The sequence below is a fragment of the Styela clava genome, chromosome 9 (assembly GCF_964204865.1).
Source record: "Styela clava chromosome 9, kaStyClav1.hap1.2, whole genome shotgun sequence".
Classification (NCBI taxonomy): Eukaryota; Metazoa; Chordata; class Ascidiacea; order Stolidobranchia; family Styelidae; genus Styela; species Styela clava.
Genome location: NC_135258.1, coordinates 10,466,259 through 10,484,218, shown reverse-complemented (window position 1 = coordinate 10,484,218; position 17,960 = coordinate 10,466,259). Strand labels below are relative to the sequence as shown.

Here is a 17,960-nt window from a genome sequence, read left to right as displayed (position 1 = left end):
AATAGTTTTTGCAACTTTATCCAATCATCTCAACCTTTCATAGTCTTGCTTATAAACTGTACCAACTTTTTAATCTCAGTCTTGAGGCGCCATTGAACCCGAACATTTCTGCTGCATTACTCGGAAGCGGATATTAATAAACTAATACTCAGTCTCAGCACAGAAAAAGCAAAATTTTTGCTCTTCGGCCAAACCGATTTTGCTCGAAATCACGAAATTGAAACGCTCGTGCCAAGTCTCATTCCTATGACCTAACGGCGTGGCGCCGTTGCTGAACACCACGACCAGATTGGAACGTCTGATTTTTATATGAAAGTTAAAATGGCGCGGACAATACAGGATATATTAAAATTTTCTATTTGTATGCAAGTGTGACAAAAACCAAAAATACAGTTACTTTCAGTTCGGAACAGGGTGTCTACCGAGTATATTTCAGCATTTCAGAACGCGTGCGCCATACCAACTGTATGCAAGACAGTGTGGAATAACTACTACAAAACATATGTGGGCCATGCAAAGCCTTCCTAGATTCGTCAGTAAACTTAAACCACAATGATAAAAATATGAAGTTTTGTATATTAAATTCACATATTTTTGAATAGTATAATCAGGCAATCAATCAAAACGAAAGAGTGGGCATGGAACGGAACATTTCTCCAATGAATACTTTGTTGTTTGAAAACAATTTAGCATCTTATTACTTGTCAATCGAAGCTTGTCTGCAGTCTGGGCTATTTTTGGTTCGGCAAGCATCAGCGGCTCAACGTTGGCACCGTTTGCCAAATGCATATTCAAAGGACAGATTAGTTCCTTTTCGACAGTCACTTTACGCTATTTCCTGAAATAAGTATTGGTTTTCATGACACATTGCCATGTGTCCGGAACACCAACTACGTCAATAATACTAAACCTCTGTACTGGCCGATTGATCTTTTTTTGATCGTTTTAAACTTCGGGCCGATTTACGAATTGCATCATTTTTGCAAGTTCTCAATGATTACTCATGTGGTTTCTCAGTTGTATCGATTAGTTGTTATCTTCAATTGAGTGCTTCATATCTAGATCAAAACGTGACCAATTTTTAACTTATTCCTTTTAGAATTTCATACATGTTTGTACAAAACATTTTTAATGATAACTTACCGTCTACTATAGTGAATCATTACACATTCAAATCGAAACTAAGTATTTCGAATTTCATGCCACGCAGCTAAAATACTCATCAACGCTTAGTTTCTTCAACAAAACCTATTCGATATATATATTTCGTTGGGATGGTAATATGAGTATATTGTGTATTTAGAATAGTATTTTGACACCAAAACTTGTTGATATTTGCATCCGATTAAATCTTCGTGACATTTAGTTTTTGAGTGACGCAATGCTTGAATTGCAATTTGCAAACGTATAACATTACCGGCATTACGTGGTAGGAATATATTTTCAGTCATCTTGTAAAATGGAGAACTTGACAACTTCATGATTGGCAATTACTTTTTTACATGGTGCCATACAATATTATTATTCAAGGATAGTCTGGTCACCGCTTGGCCTATTGTTTGAATGATATCGTCTAAAATTTATTTTATACTCCGTAGGAGTAAATCGTTTCAACTCAATTCTGGGGTTAAATAGTTGTACAAGGAACTCAGAAGTGCAAACGTAAACAATTCATGATTACGATTCATAAGTATTTTCACTAAATGAAAACGTACAATGTGTGAGTGACCCAGTATGGATGAATTGATTTTTTCATGTATTAAAACAAGCAAAGTGTAAGTCAAACGGTTAATTATAGCAGCAGTTTTAACGACAGTTTATCTTGCATTGTTGATTTAATCTTCTTGACTTTGTTTTTGCAATAACACTGCGTTTCCGTTTTACCTCGCATACAGAAGATAATTTTGAGTCAACAGAAGTAAAAATATCTCGAAAAGTCGGATTTTCTTCGTCTTTTTTGTGTCTTTTAAAGTTTTACTATATTCAGCATATTTTCAGGCATTTCCGGTATATTCATAAATAATAATAGATATTCAATTATTTTAATTCCTTATTGTTAAAGAAACCAATTGGGATGAAACCATATGTTTCGACTCGTTTTAAATATTTACAAGCAAGGTAACTATTAAATGTTTTTCCGTATTCCTTGAACCACCCGATATTTTGCTCGAGCCCCTTCTTCATGTGGTACATCCTTGCCCGTTTGACGTTTCACGATGCCCGCAAGTTCAGTCACATAATTTGTCTGTGACGTTCCTTCTGGTGAAATGAAATGACACTGGCTGCTGGCGAAATGCCCACTAATAGCCTAAAATGGGGTATTCATAAATAATTGTATACGATAATTTGATAATTTGTATGTCGCACGAATACATACATATGAGTGAATTAAAAGATAAGTTTAATCGAAGTTACATAACTGTTAATATCTATCAATAAACAACTATTGAAAATTCAGAGAGGAACGTTAGGAAATACCTGCGTTCTTCATTTGAAACTATATAACGAAATTAGGGTAATTCCAAATCTCTTACATGAATACAATTTCTCATTGATTTATTCAAATTGCATTTGTTATTAATAAGTTTCAAACCTATTTTTGAAGATAAGACTCACCTTTCTAAATCCATCACTGACATTCGTTCCTGAACCATGAACGAGTAATAGATGAAAGAATACGGTATCACCTTCATCCATCACTAGATGGTGTCTGGGAGCATTTTCGTCGTAGTCGTCTACTCCATAATACATCTTATTCACACCACCCTAAAACGTTAGATTTAATTAGTACTAGATTATATTTGCTTTATCTAAATAAAGAATCCATTTACATAAATAATCGCATGAGCATTTAGAGTAGCTAACTGAACAGTATTATAAACCTTCCAGTCGGGATAATTATGCTCTTTCAACGGTTGCTTGTGTGTTCCTGGCAGTACAACAAGGCATCCATTACTTCTGTCAATTTTCTGCATTGCAGTCCATGCAGCAGCAATCCGATCTTCAGGTCGCAGTAGAAAGTAATGGAGGTCTTGATGAAGCGGGTGCCGAGATGTCTTCTTACCTTAACACGATGAAAAAAGTTTTTCATTTTTCTATAACATCTTTTATTTTTTGCGATTTTAAACAGGCCATACAAACTGGGTGAAAAATTTATTGCGTTGAAATTAACATATTACAAACCACAGGTGTACGGGCATTATTACTTACCGTTACTAGTTGAGTGACCTCGTGTAAAAGAACTTCATCATTGATTGGCAAGGTTTGGGGTGAAACAATAAGCTTCAGATAAAATATAAGAATTACTATTCTCTAGAATCTGGAAGACACGTTCTTCTATTACTGCTGAAATTGGTTTAGTAGCGGAGACTAATTGCAAAAGTAATCTGTTTTCTTCTTCAACAACAACCACATGGGTATCAATAGCTTACTTAGCAAAATGACCCATATGTCTCATTATGTTCAATATGGATGCAAATAATATCCCCTATAATCATCCATTATAGACTACCATTTACATTACATTGAAAAGGCGGTAGATCGTGCATAATTGCAGATGAACACGGCAGTAGCGTCATGGCAAGAAAGCAAACAAAGCCTATAGCATAATTATTATCATTAGGCCAACATCACAAATATGTTTACGTTATATTGCACACAATAATAGTGAACGAGAAAAGGTCAAGAAACATTTATTAAGAGCAAACTCAAATCAGTATAATGTTAGAAGAAAACAGTTTGCAATACCCGCATGTGTTTATGCGGATTTTTAGGAAAGTTCTGAGATTTGCCATCATATAGTTTGGAAAAAAAAAATAATCTCAACATTTGAAGGTATCTACGCTAGCATTGGATCCCAATATACATTTTTATAATAAATAGTATCCTACCTGAGTCCGGGGGTTTATTTATCAACATTGAATGAATGGCCGTTATATCAGGTCCAGTGATGGCTTCGACGTATTGAAGGATCTGAAAGGCGTTTAATAATTTTCAATGAAAAGAATATCTTTGGAGATGCCAAAATAGAATTGTGATGTCATCGTCAGAAATCCAACTGGTTTCTCCGAATTTGCCCAATCATAAAGTGTTTGTACTGAAGCTGTTTGTTGGATAAAGATTCCAAGAAATGGATTTTATTGGAAAGTAAGAATGAGATATGACAGAGTTGTCTTCGTGAACTTTTTTACCATTAGATTACTGCTTACATCCGCTACTCGTTTCCAATCCTTATCAAAACAGGTTACATAGCATATGCTTAGCAGTTACTATTGCTAGTCACCACAAATTGTACCTAATTCAAAGTTTCCAAATTTCATTGATTAACAATTTATTTACGAAAGATTTCACTAATACCAAATTATTATGGAATTTAATACTCACCCTTGGAGAGTGGAGATAACTGAAAAGAACAGGATCGTTTTGAAAATTCTGAATCTTGTTAATTGCCTTTTCTCCTTGTATTGACTTGTCTTTGGCAATGGAGACATCCCTCATCATTCCTAGGCCGGGAATGGCAATCTTCATCATTTTCAATAAATGATTTACTCACACATAACGAAATTATATTTTTTCAACGCAGATAAGATGTGTAAAACATTTTAGTGTAACTATGTTTCATCTTTAGATATTCCACTTTTACATCCAATTTGCAAATCTTCTGTATTTTATTAAGACTTACTAATCTTTAGAACTATTTACTGCATTTAACAATCGCCGAAAATTATTGAGTATGAAGATTCCTCAATTTTAAAATGCATATTGTTCAAGTAAACGTTTGTGTCAAAGTGAATCAATAACGTTTGTGTCAGAGTGAATCAATCGCAGGCAAAACGCAGCCAGCGATGTAACCAAAGATGAATTGACTCGTACAATTGTAATGAACACATCGTACACGTATGGCATTTGAAATGGCGCATAACGTATTCATTTAAATTTTACGTTTCAATATAAGGATAATGCAAAAATAATCACAAAGCGAATTTTCGCAAAAATATACTAGAAAGCAATTATTCCAAGTAAATTGCTACAAATAAAATGTGCGTTTGGATATGGCAATATGTACTTTGTTCTGACCTGTTTTGTGCAAATTTCATGAAATCTTATCCGATAAATATCAAGCTCATATTGTGGAACAAGCTTACGCACTACAAGATATCCATTTTCCTCGTAAAATTGTCGTTGTTCGTTCGTTAGTTTACCATTATAATTTAAAGTATACCGATATCCAGAAGATGAAGTCATTTTAGTAACCTGAAAATGACACCCAATGAGTAACAATCAATTTTCAGTTCAGTAATCACCAATCTATTTAACAATATCTGTATTAAACAAACAGCGCGGATGATATAGGTTTGATAAACTGAATACCACGATGAGCCCAAATTTTGGCTTTAGGCTCAATTCAGTTCTGACCAGTTTTCAACGCTTCCTGTTTGTAGCTGAGGATACAGTCAGTTTTTTTTTTCACATTTAATCATTTTTATAACAAAGCTCGGTTTATCCCTAATAATTTCAAGCTTGAAAACTTATTTCCAACTCTATTTGAAATTATTAAATACTAGACAATGTGAGATAATAAATCACTAGTTAAACTTACCAATTTTGGGACGTCATATCCAATATGGCCCCTGATCACATTCAGTCGATCAACCGCAGCCATGATAATGTTCGTCGTTTTATGTATAAAGTTCAAGATCGATTACACTTTATTTCCAAAATTCAAAACTTAAACCGGAAGTTGCCCGATATTTAAAAATATACAATTTCATAACCGATACAGTAGGCGACTAGTAGTTTATTTGCCTCATTATTTGAAAAAGAGATAGCATGCTGAAGTGCAAACTCACTGCTTGTTACTAACTTGAAGTGTCGTATTTACCATTAGGCAAGGTAGGCTGAAGAAGCCTAGAGGCCTCAAGCCATAGGCTTCGTCGTGCAGTTTCGAACTACTTTATAATGTTTTTGAATGAATAAATAAAATTAATTGAGTGAGTGGCTTTCGTATTCACGCAATTCAAAATTTATTTACGGCGTCATTATACACTTTACATAAACTTAATTAATCTATAATTTACGTCAAAATCGATCAACGACATTTTATGACGTCATTGTTAAAGATAATAGCATAGCCATAGTCTAAATCCGGCCCTACTTGAAGGCAATTTTTTTTCAAAAAATAATTGCGCCTGTTTATAGATGTATCTATCACATGACAACTGCCAGGTGCAACTGCATAGCTAATCTGCAAGGCAACCTTGAAAACTCCTGCATCGCTTCAACAGTTTGCTTGTTTGTCCCATTCGTATGAGCAAATAAAATCGGTTCGTTGACTTTGGCTTTGTAAAATCAATGTGTGCTCAAAGGTCGATTCCGCTACGAGTCATTTGGTGGCTTAACGGATACTGTACATTTATGAACTACATACGGTTGATAAACTATTACGGTTTAAGTTGATTTAATCAAATTGGACTCAGAGAACAGTGAGAGGATCCCGCTATAGAAATAATGTAATGCGAAATATTGCTGAGAGCGCGGGTGTAACAACAGAAAATTTACAAAACATTAATAATATATAAAAAGTGCTTAATTTCCAATAGTGAAGTATAGAGACAAAAACTGAAAACTATTTTATACATTGAGTCAGCTACAACCTTAATTTTAGGAGAGATGGGGTGAACATAACACGCGACCATTTTATTTCTAAAACATGACGCTGATCGTTTTACTTTTCGCATTTTCCCTAAAATCATAGATAACATTTGTGAAGAGGTCAAAAAGTAACTTACTGTCAACAATTAAAGAACTGATGGCGTTACGTTCTTCTAAAACTTATAGTAAAGACCATCAATGTTTTCTTTGTACTATTACTTCTATTCCAAATCATTAGAATTATCCATACACATTAACACATTTTAGTGTTGCGGGTTAGTTGCTCATGCCAGCCTAGATTTTTATCCTGGTAATTTAGGCTACATGTTTGGCAAATGAATGAGTTTTTATTGCCTAATGAATTCTATAGTAAATGAATATTGTGTGTTTAGTATTGCTGACGATGCAGTTCGATGCCTTTATACAACCACCAACGTCCAAATTAAGTGTCCAATGCAATGGCAACAAAGTCGTAGTCATAGGCGTAGACAAGTGAGCTGAGAGGCCATTTTACTATCAATAATCCTTTCTCCAAATGAACCGAGATAGATGAAAATGCGCGTTTATATATCTTGGATTACTGTGACAGCGATGTAAGTTTGCAGAGAAATTTCTTAACAAAGTCTTAGCCATCAGTGGCTGCTTTAATCTGATCTTGTTCGGAGCAAAAGGCACGAGTAAGCGTCGTAATACGTCATTTTATAAAAATAATTTTGCCCCTTCCCCCAATTTTGGTCTACGATCTTGACTCATAGTGATCTTTTTAATTATTTTGCTCAAATAAAATATATGATTCATTCACACAAAAAAATAATAACAAAAGTATTGTAGGCAAAAATAAATAGTCGGTAAATATATATGAACTTCAAAGCGTTTTATATATGTGTCCATTCTACCCATGCACTCATGTTTCCTGGTACTGGTACGTAATTCAATTTCGTTGAACATTAGAATAAGGATTGATAAATGAAGGAACATACGAATATATTTCCAGCAAGTCTGTCTGGAAAAAATTCGATGGGTTGAATGCTGTTGGTAGCTAATAATAGATAATTATTTATTTAGATTCTATATTAATAAAAAACCCAATTAATATGAAACCATATGTTTCAACTCTTTTCAAATATTTACAAACAAGGTAACTATTAAATGTTTTTCCGCATTCCTTGAACTGCCCGATATATTGTTCGAGCCCCTTCTTCATAAGGTACATCCTTGCCCGTTTGACGTTTTACGATGCCCGCACCTTCAGCCACAAAATTTTTCTGTGACGTTCCTTCTGGTAAAATGAAATGACACTGGCTGCTGGCAAAATGCCCACTGATGGCCTGAAATGAAGTATCCATAAATAAATGTACAATTTGATATTAATTCGTATATTGCACGAAAACATATGAAGGAAGTGAACGATAAGTTTAATCAAAATTACATAACTGTTAATATCTATCAATACACAATCGTTGAAAACTTAAAGAAAAACGCTAGAAATACCTGCATTATTTATTTGAAACTTTATACGCAAAATTGGGGTAATTTCAAATATCTTACGTTTACAATTTATCCTTGATTTATCAAAATGTATTTGTTATTAATAATTTTTAAACCCATTTTATAAAGATGAGACACACCTTTCTAAATCCATCACTGACATTCGTTCCTGAACCATGAACGAGTAATGGATGAAAGAATACGGTATCACCTTCATCCATCACTAGATGGTGTCTGGGAGCATTTTCGTCGTAGTCTTCTACTCCATAATACATTTTATTCACACCACCCTAAAATGTTGAATTGAATTAATGCTAGATTATATTTGCTCTGGCTAAATAAAGAATCAATCTACATTGATAATCGCATATGCATTCAGAGCAATTTTAACTACTTCAACTAACTGAACAGTATTACAAACCTCCCAGTCTGGATATTTGTGCTCTTTTAACGGTTGCTTGTGTGTTCCTGGCAGTACAACAAGGCATCCATTACTTCTGTCAATTTTCTGCATTGCAGTCCATGCACAAGCAATCCGATCTGCAGGTCGCAGTAGAAAGTAATGGAGATCTTGATGAAGCGGGTGCCGAGATGTCTTTTTACCTTAATATGATAAAAACATTTTTAAGTTTCCTATAACAAATTATATATTTTTGCGATTTTGAACAGTCTACACAAACTGGGTGAAAAGTTTCTTGCGCTGAAAATAGTACAATGTACAAGGGAATGGACATTTAATACCTACCGTTACTAGTTGACTAACCCCGTGTAAATGTACAGCACTCATTGATTAGCAAAGTTTGGTTGAAACAATGAGCTCCAGATAAAATGTAAGAATTACGGTTTTCTAGGTCTAGAATCTAGAAGACACTTTCTTCCTTAACTGCTGGAAATCTAATAGTCATTGGTTCAGTAGCGGAGATTAATTGCAAAAGTAATCTTTTTTCCTATTTAATTAACAACAACCACATGAGTATCAAAATCTTATTAGCAAAACTATCAATATGTCTCATGTTTTCAATATCGATGAGAATGTAATCGCTATTATCATCCTTTCTAAACCATCATTCACATTACATGAACAGGCAGTGAATCATGCATAATTGGAGAGGAACACAACAGCAGCGCCATGACAAGAAAGCAAACATAGCCTTGTATAATTATTAACATTAGGTCAACATCGCAAATATTTTTACGTTATTTGTCCTTATTGCAACATTAATAGTGTACGACAAATAGATCAGGGAACATTTATTAGGAGTAAACGCAAATCAGTATATTGATAGAGGAAAACAGTTTGGAATGCCCGCATGTGTTTATTCGGATTATCAGCAAAGCTCTGAGATTTGCGATTTTATAGTTTGAAATAAATTTGGAGATATCTACGCTAGCATTGGATCCCCATATACATTTATATGATTAATAGTATCCTACCTGAGTCCGGGGGTTTATTTATCAGCATTGAATGAATGGCCGTTATATCAGGCCCAGTAATGGCTTCGACGTATTGAAGGATCTGAAATGCATTTAATGATTTTCAATAAAAAATAAATATTTGGAGAGTACGAAATAGGTTGTGATTTGGAGAGTACGAAATAGGTTTTGGCAGTATGACAGCTGGTTTCTCCGTATTTGCTCAAATATGAAATGTTTGTACTGAAATTGTTTGTTGGATGAGCATTCCCAAAAATGCAAGAAGAGTTTTATTGAAAAATAAAAAAGAGATATGGCAGAGTTGACTTCATGACGAGCTAGGTTAACTTTTTAATTAGATTACTTCTTGCATTCGCCACTCGCATTTATTAAAAACAGGTTGCAAACTTGTCAGATGATATCGCTAGACAAGACAAATTGTACCTAACTCAAAGTTTCCTAATTTCATTGATTAGCAATTTATTTATGAAAGATTTTACTAATACCAAAATTTATATGGAATTTATTACCCTTGGAGAGTGGAGATAACTGAAAAGAACAGGATCGTTTTGAAAATGCTGAATCTTGTTAATTGCCTTTTCTCCTTGTATAGACTTGTCTTTGGCAATGGAGACATCCCTCATCATTCCTAGACCGGGAATTGCAACCTTCAGCATTTTCAATAAATGATTTACACACACATAACAAAACTTTTTTTTTCAACACAGATAAGATGATTAAAACATTTTAGTGTAACTTTGTTTCTTCTTCAGATATTTCACTTTTGCATCCAATTTGCAAATCTTCTGTATTTTATTGAGACTTATCAATTTTCAGAACTATTTACTACATTTATCAATCGCCGAAAATTATTGAGTATAAAGATTCTTTAATTTTAAAATGCATATTGTTCAATTAAATGTTTGTGTCAGAGTGAATCAATCGCAGGCAAAACGTAGCCTGCGGAATACCCAAAGATGAATTGATTTGTGCAATTGTAATGAACACATCGTAAACTCATGGTATTCGAAATGGCGCATAACGTATTCATTTAAACCTTATGTTTTCAATATAAGGATAATGCAAAACAAATTTAAAATGTGCGTTTGGATATGCCAATATGTACTTTGTTCTGACCTGCTTTGTGCAAATTTCATGAAATCTCTTCCGATAAATATCAAGCTCATATTGTGGAACAAGCTTACGCACTACAAGATATCCATTTTCCTCGTAAAATTGTCGTTGTTCGTCCGTCAGATTACCATTATAATTTAAAGTATACCGATATCCAGAAGATGAAGTCATTTTAGTAACCTGAAAATGGCACCCAATGAGTAACAATCAATTTTCAGTCCAGTAATCACCAATCTCTTTAACGATATCTGTATTAAACAAACAGCGTGGAAAATATAGGTCTGATAAACTCAAAGCCACGGTATGCCCCAATCTTGGTTTATGCTTAATCCAGTACTGATCAGGTTAACGCTCCAGGTTTATAGCCGAGGACACAGTCAGAAACAATTTTTTTTTTTATATTAAATCATTTTATCTAGCCAAGCAGTTTTCTTGATAATTCGAGCCCGAAAATTCATTTCTAACACTATTTTAAATTATTGAATACTAGACAATGTGAGATAATTAATCACCAGTTAAACTAAACTTACCAATTCTGGAGCGTCATATCCAATATGGCCCCTGATTACATTCAGTCGACCAACCGTCGTCATGACAATGTTCGTCGTTTTATGTATAAAGCTTGAAATTGATATTACTTTTGTTCCAAGATCCAAAAGTTAATAAACCTGAAGTTACCTAATATAATTTCAAAATATACAATTTCATAACCGGTGCAGTAGTCTTGAAGTCAGTGTCGGATTTACCATTAGGCAAGGTAGCCTGAAGAGGGCCTCAAGCCGTGGGCTTCGTCATGCAGTTTCGAATTTCTTCATTATGTTTTTAAATGAATAAATAAAACCCCTAAGGTGGGTGGCTTTCGTATTGACGCAATTTAAATTTTATTTATGTCGTCACACACTTTACATAAATTTAAATTTTCAACATTTACTTCAAATTCGATCAATGAAATTTTTTGAAGTCATTATCAAAGATAATCGCTTATCCATAGTCTAAATCCGGCCCTACTTGGAGGCCAATTTTATTTTCACAAAATAATTGCGCCTGTTTATGGATGTATCTATCACATGACAACTGCCAGGTGCAACTACAACGCTAATCTGCAAGGCAACCTTATAAACCTCTGCATCGCTCTGACAGTTTGCTTGTTTGGCTGAGTCTGAACAATGTATGTACAGTATACTCAAATAAAATTTGTTCGTTGACATTGGCTTCGAAAATTCAATGTATGCTCAAAGGTCGATTCCGCTACGAGTCATTTGGTGGCTTAACTGTTATTATTTTTTTATTACTGTGCTTCTATAACCTACATACGGTCGGTTCAAGTTGATTCAATCAAATTGGACAGTGAGGCTATAGGAATAATGCATTACTAAATATTGCTAAGATCATGGATGTAACAACAGAAAATTCACATACGATGATATATTTAAAAAAGAGGTTAATTTCGAATAGTGAAGTATAGAGACAGAACTGAAAACTACTCTAAACAATCAGCTTCGACCTCAATTTTAAGAGCGATGGGGTGAACCTAATACGCGAACATTTTATTTCTAAAACATGACACTGATCGCTTTACTTTTCGCGTTTTACTTAAAATCATAGATAACATTTGTAGAGAGGTCAAAATGTGAATTAGTGTTAACAATTTTAAGGAACTGATGACGTTGCGTTTTTCTAAAACCTATAGTGAGAGCCAACAATGTTTTCTCTGTACTATTACTTCCATTTCAAATCATTAGAATTATCCACTGTGTCATTAACACATTTAAGCTGATTGGTTGGTTATACCAGCCGAGATTTTTCTTTACGAAAGTCTAAAGTTATTCCTGGTAATTTAGGCTGCATGTTTGGCAAATGAATGAGTTTTTATTGCCAAATGAGTACTTTGGTAAATGAATATTGTGTGTTTACTGTTTAGTATTGCTGACGATGCAGTTCGGTGCCAATAAACAACCACCATCGACCAAATTAAGTGTCAAATACACAGGCAACAAAGTCGAATAAATGCTTTTAATATACTGTACTGCCTTGGAGTTTGACTACTCGTTCTATCTCGCCACTTTAGGTTTGAAATGACTCATGTTATAATATAGACTTGGACTTTTGGGCTGAGGAGCCATTTTACTATCAATAATCTTTTCTCCAAATTAACCGATATAGATGAAAATGTGCGCTTATTTATCTTGGATTACTTTGACAGCATAGTAAGTCTGCAGAGAAATTTTTTAATAAATAGTCAGACATCAATGGCTGGCTGCTTCAATCTGGCCTTGTTCGGAGCAAAAGGCACGAGTAAGCGTCGTATTACGTCATTATACAAAAATAATTTTGGATCTCCCCCCGATTTGGGCTGGCTACGATCTTGACTCATAATGATATTTTAATTTATTTTGCTCAAATAAAATATATAATTCATGTACAAGAAAAATCATAAAAAAAGTATTGTAGGCAAAAATAAATAGTCGGTAAATATGTATGAAGTTCTAGAGCGTTTTAATTATGTGTCCTTTCCATCCATGCACCCATGTGTCCTCGTACTAAAATGTAATTTTCGTCAGCCCACAAAACCTTCTTTACAAAATATTTATACTAAATTTCTTTGGACACTAGAATAGGGGTTGATAAATAATGGAACATAGGGATATCTTTTCAGCAAGTCTGTTTGGAAAAAAGTCGATGGGTTGAATGATGTTGGTAAAACTGTTGAATTATATCCCAATAATCCAGGGTAACAGGGTAACTGCTTTGGTAGGCGAGAACATGCTTCAGCGTTTGCTGACTCTGTTGAGGAAGCAGATCTCTTCTTCAATAACTGTTGAGAAGAATTAAAGTTAATTCATATTAAAGGGTTTTATAGTGCTGATAGTGAGCAAAGAAAAACAAATTGACTTGATTTTGATCACAAATTGGTATTTTAAACAACTTGCATCTTGCAAATGAGTTTGATCGCAATAACTAAATAAATTGAAAGATTTGTGATTTGAAGTCACATATTAATTCCTCACCTCTTCCATTGTTTTGATAACATTATCATCACATTCGTTCAATTTTTCAAGAATCGTACTTGGAAGAATTGTTGGAAATGTTCGAACCAATGCCTGGAACGTTCTGCAATAAAACGAATGAGATATTAAAAAACATGAAACACAATATTCAGTTACATCTAGGATTTCAATATAATATTTTGTATAAACCTACCTCCTCATTGAATTTTCACAAGATTCAATGTAATATGAGTCGTCTCGTCCTATTTCCAAATTATCTTTCTGGCCTAATTTGGGAAAATTTCTCACTGGAGTAGAATGAATTGGCAAAACTTGTCCACATTTATCATTAGCTGTATTCGAGTAATCTGAAGTAGTCGAGGCATCACCGTTCGGAGATAATGAGAAACATCCTGAAGTTGTATCACTGTTATTCGTAGTTTTGCAGTTCTCCATGCAAGCACTGTTCTTATCTAAGAGCGATTCCAAACCAGTCCTGTCAAATGTCGGCGTGATTAAATCTGTTTCAAACTTGATTCGTTTGGGTGCTGTAAATATATAATGCAATTCTAAATCTTGCTACAAACTTATTCACAAAATCTTATACACAATATAAAATATTTATTTACCTTGAACAACATCAATGTACTCTGCATATAAATTACGTTTTGCATTAATTAGATTAGATTCCTGAGCTTGTTGTCGGCGTAGTGCCACCTAAAATTTATATATAAATGTATATAGTAAACAAAAGATTTGTTATGATATAAACAAGAACTAAAAAATTGAATTAATCGAACATACTTGAGCAGCCATAACTCTTTGTCTTTCTGCAATCAAGTTACATTTCACACATTCGCAGTTCTTCCATTTGCAAAATCGTTTATGACCTTTCAAATCATTGATTTCACCATGATTTCGACACCTGTAAATTTGAAATTTTTCTATGAAACTGTTGTAACATTTAGGCATAATAAATAAAAATGGAAAACAAATTACTCACCTTGCGCACTTTGGTGCTCTGTTGGGTACATTACTATGATCGTTTGGTAGACTGCTTTGACTCACAGGTCTTTTATTCTTATAGATATCACTGGGATTTACGTATGGCAATTGCTGTACATGAAAAGTATCCATAGTTCAAAAATTCTAAAGGTTTTTTACTCAGTGTAATAATAATGTATCGTCAAGTTACGATTTTTCCACTACAATCCGAACTGTTCTTATATATGCGTATAATCTAAATTTTTTCTTCTTTTATCGCAATTATAAAATAAAACAAAAGGTTTGACGAGATGCATTGTTCACTAATTATCTGCGTTTCCATTTAACAAAAACAATTTGTAAAACAACTGATAACAAATATTACGAAGATCTCACCTTTGTTCAAATTGAATTCCTGTGACACGCGATTAGTCCTATTGTTTACTTGTTTACTTTGACAAATATTTTGTCGTGCTCACACGACCGCGTTTCCTTTTATTACTTATTTCGTTCATTTTTAGGAAACTACATTACGCTTTTTTATAATAATTGGACCTTGTACGTTAAGTTATAGAATATTTATTATTATTATCGTCTAATCGTCTTATTAATTAATATCGTCTAAGCTTTAATTCAAAATATGTAATAGAAATATATCAACTTGTTTTTTTGCGTGCCTGCGTATTCTTGCTTCTCGTTCAAATTGCTATTTTTGATGTTATTAAAAATATACCTGTATAAGTTCCAAAACAGATTTCTAACTATGGCATTCGAAATAAATTTTGAATAGGGATGAAATGTTTTGTTACCTCTGAGATTCAATCAACAAAAATATGTGAATGCCAATATCAATAGCCATGTTTCCCGAATAAAGTAGCGCCGGCTGCATATTTGTTTAGTACAATTAAAAATATTTGTAATTAATTATCTGTGAAATATTATTGTCAAAAACTTTTGGGCAGAAGAAGCGCAATTATGCTCATATTCTTAAAAAAACTAGTACAACTTTAATATGAAAGCATGAACATTGATTTTGTTCAATTTATTTCTAAATAATTTTTTCTACAAATCTGAATGAATTCAATTTAAATGGCCTCTGTATACGTTACACATGCGATTCATTATTGTTTTCTGTTATCTATTACTGAACAACTCGGAATAAACAAAAACGATAGAAACAGCTAATTCATTTCCGATTGGCAATTCGGGAAATCGACCACAGATAACAATTTGTTTATAGAGTTGATTAATCATGGATGACGATTAAATCTTGTATGTATTTTTCTACTTCATTAGTGATTTTATCCTTGTTTTACAAAGCTCATATTGTATATATTCAGCAATGCATAACGTCATTCAGCAATTTATTCAACACGTAACCAATATAAAGTCTGAAGTATTATATTTTAGTTTTTGTAATTTTTTTTCAATTACAAGGAACATGGTTTAGGCTACTAATGCTTTCACAATGATTAGAATGTCCTAGGCTAGACCAAGTTAAAAGATTTCAATCAGTTCACATAGTTCATAAATTTTTTACTAGTAAATTACAATTAATATTAGTATTAAGAGGAAACGAGGTCGCGTGAACATAACTTAATATTTGATAAAGTAAACAACAATAGTAATAATCGCGTGTCACAGGAATTCAATTTTAACAATAGCAACATCTTCGTTATAATTGTTATCATCTGCACTATATATTGTTTCTGTTCGATGGAACCGAAGGTAATTACTGAACAATTGAATTCTTTTGTTTTATTTATCATTTGAAATAAATTGAGATAAAATTAAGATTTCATTAACTTATCAGATTATTTCAAAAACACTGAACTATGCATGCCTCCCAACAACAATAGTTATCATACATCTATCCCAGTGGAATCTACAAGCTTCCAGGGTGTGTGAGCCAGAGTCTACCAAACAATCATAGTGATGTTTCCAACTTAGCACCAAAGTGCACCAGGTGAGTGATATGACATAATGTGCAATTTTCGTTTTATGTGCCTAAATGCTACAATGGTTTCAATAAAAGTATTTTAAAACTTCGCAGATGTCAAAATCGAGGCGAAATTCGCGTTTGAAAGGTCACAAACGGTTCTGTAAATGTAAAAATTGCCAATGTGTAAAATTTAACTTGAGTGCAGAAAGACAAAGAGTTATGGCTGCTCAAGTTGGTCCAATTAAACTAATTTCGTTGGTTCCATTTGTATACATCATAACAACTTATATATTTTTTTATACTTACATTTATTTACATATTAAGCTTAATGGCACTGGTAGACAACAAGCTCAAGAATCTAATCTGATCAATGCAAAACGCAATTTATATGAAGAGTACAAATAAGTTTTTCGAGGTTAGCATTTTACCTTCAACTATACTATTTAATTTTCTGTATATATTCACAGAATCCAAAAGAATCGTCATCGAGAATGATTTTCGTACTCCAATATTCGAAATGACTCGTGCCGATACAAATTTCGATATTACCAATGATGACGTCAAAAGGATAAGCCAAGGTCAAACTACAAATAACAGTGTCCTAGTAACAGTGACGTCGCGATTCCTCCAAATTGCCCAAGCACCGTTAAAGATGAATGTGACCGAGATCACCCGATTCATTCTACTTCAGTGAGAAATCTCTCCAAATTAGACGAGAGAGAGAATGTGGATACGGAACAAGAGGCCAAAGCATTCACTGAAGCTTGTGGATATTCGTTGAAGAGGTAAATTAAAAGAAATCCATATACTAAAACTCTAGATAGACATGTAATCAACGTTTTATGAAATGTATGGTTACATACAGTGGTGCGATTCAGTAGTTTAAAAACAGGTTCTCTTTGGTATAGAACTCGCTCCAGGTTCCCATATTTCATAAAACTATGCCAAACTTATAATCCTATACCTAAACACCATATTTACTAATTTATGATTCTGCGTAAGCTACATTAACATGGCACGCTTTAATTCGATATAATACATTACTTTTCAAAATGCCGAATATTACATTAGTCTTCAGCTCAGGAACGGGTTCGATGATAGTCACGTCATTTCAAGAACGTGCGAACCCCCTGAATGTCACCACTGGTTACATAGCTCTTTAATCATGCACTACTGAGAAGCATTATATAAAGGAAAACTGTCATCAAAACAATGAAAAAGGTGAGAAAACGCGAGCTTTCCCAGACTATCGTAATGAAACAAATTTAACTATGGAAACATGAGTTATGATCAGAGTCGCGAGTTAAATTTCAGGTCATGTAATCAGATAACACATAAAATACTCCCATACTTTATGACAG

At 33.5% G+C, this 17,960-nt stretch overlaps 3 protein-coding genes across 5 annotated transcripts; all 3 read right to left on the bottom strand.

The window, feature by feature from the left end:
• Nucleotides 1-556: 556 nt before the first annotated feature.
• LOC120339602 (phytanoyl-CoA dioxygenase, peroxisomal-like) lies at nt 557-11,454 on the bottom strand. 3 transcript variants are annotated; one of them, XM_078116499.1, is made up of 7 exons: nt 11,365-11,454; nt 5,077-5,253; nt 4,384-4,521; nt 3,891-3,972; nt 2,883-3,064; nt 2,617-2,766; nt 557-2,308 (listed from the first exon to the last, which is right to left on the bottom strand). In XM_078116499.1, exons 2-7 carry the CDS (start codon nt 5,242-5,244, stop codon nt 2,126-2,128), a joined length of 903 nt encoding a protein of 300 aa, XP_077972625.1. In that variant the 5' UTR covers nt 5,245-5,253; nt 11,365-11,454; the 3' UTR covers nt 557-2,125. The 3 variants fall into 3 exon arrangements, with proteins under 3 accessions (XP_077972625.1, XP_039263697.2, XP_039263696.2); XM_039407763.2 differs by lacking the exon at nt 11,365-11,454 and adding an exon at nt 5,600-6,205 and having other exon boundaries at nt 5,149-5,253; XM_039407762.2 differs by lacking the exon at nt 11,365-11,454 and adding an exon at nt 5,600-6,201.
• On the bottom strand, nt 7,404-11,502 carry LOC120339603 (phytanoyl-CoA dioxygenase, peroxisomal-like). Its single transcript, XM_039407765.2, has 7 exons — nt 11,217-11,502; nt 10,690-10,866; nt 10,083-10,220; nt 9,574-9,655; nt 8,561-8,742; nt 8,280-8,429; nt 7,404-7,979 (listed from the first exon to the last, which is right to left on the bottom strand). Exons 1-7 carry the CDS (start codon nt 11,277-11,279, stop codon nt 7,797-7,799), a joined length of 975 nt encoding a protein of 324 aa, XP_039263699.2. The 5' UTR covers nt 11,280-11,502; the 3' UTR covers nt 7,404-7,796.
• A 1,642-nt stretch (nt 11,503-13,144) lies between these two features.
• Nucleotides 13,145-14,856, bottom strand: LOC120339435 (doublesex- and mab-3-related transcription factor A2-like). The gene is made up of 6 exons (XM_039407559.2): nt 14,677-14,856; nt 14,478-14,598; nt 14,303-14,390; nt 13,888-14,221; nt 13,695-13,797; nt 13,145-13,501 (listed from the first exon to the last, which is right to left on the bottom strand). The coding sequence occupies exons 1-6, from the start codon at nt 14,808-14,810 to the stop codon at nt 13,274-13,276; spliced, it is 1,008 nt and encodes a 335-aa protein (XP_039263493.2). The 5' UTR covers nt 14,811-14,856; the 3' UTR covers nt 13,145-13,273.
• Nucleotides 14,857-17,960: the final 3,104 nt, after the last annotated feature.

What these genes read in the sequence shown, in the direction of transcription:
- LOC120339603 (XM_039407765.2), bottom strand. Translation starts at nt 11,279, where the DNA reads ATGACGACGGTTGGTCGACTGAATGTAATCAGGGGCCATATTGGATAT. An exon ending in GTTATCTCCACTCTCCAAGG is followed by an intron (nt 9,656 to 10,082) that starts GTAATAAATTCC and finishes AATGCATTTCAG; the next exon opens with ATCCTTCAATACGTCGAAGC. An exon ending in ACAAATATCCAGACTGGGAG is followed by an intron (nt 8,430 to 8,560) that starts GTTTGTAATACT and finishes TCAACATTTTAG; the next exon opens with GGTGGTGTGAATAAAATGTA.
- LOC120339602 (XM_039407762.2), bottom strand. Translation starts at nt 5,662, where the DNA reads ATGGCTGCGGTTGATCGACTGAATGTGATCAGGGGCCATATTGGATAT. An exon ending in AAATAAACCCCCGGACTCAG is followed by an intron (nt 3,065 to 3,890) that starts GTAGGATACTAT and finishes CATCGTGTTAAG; the next exon opens with GTAAGAAGACATCTCGGCAC. An exon ending in ATAATTATCCCGACTGGAAG is followed by an intron (nt 2,767 to 2,882) that starts GTTTATAATACT and finishes CTAACGTTTTAG; the next exon opens with GGTGGTGTGAATAAGATGTA.
- LOC120339435 (XM_039407559.2), bottom strand. Translation starts at nt 14,810, where the DNA reads ATGGATACTTTTCATGTACAGCAATTGCCATACGTAAATCCCAGTGAT. An exon ending in AGAGCACCAAAGTGCGCAAG is followed by an intron (nt 14,599 to 14,676) that starts GTGAGTAATTTG and finishes TCAAATTTACAG; the next exon opens with GTGTCGAAATCATGGTGAAA. An exon ending in TGTGAAAATTCAATGAGGAG is followed by an intron (nt 13,798 to 13,887) that starts GTAGGTTTATAC and finishes GTTTTATTGCAG; the next exon opens with AACGTTCCAGGCATTGGTTC.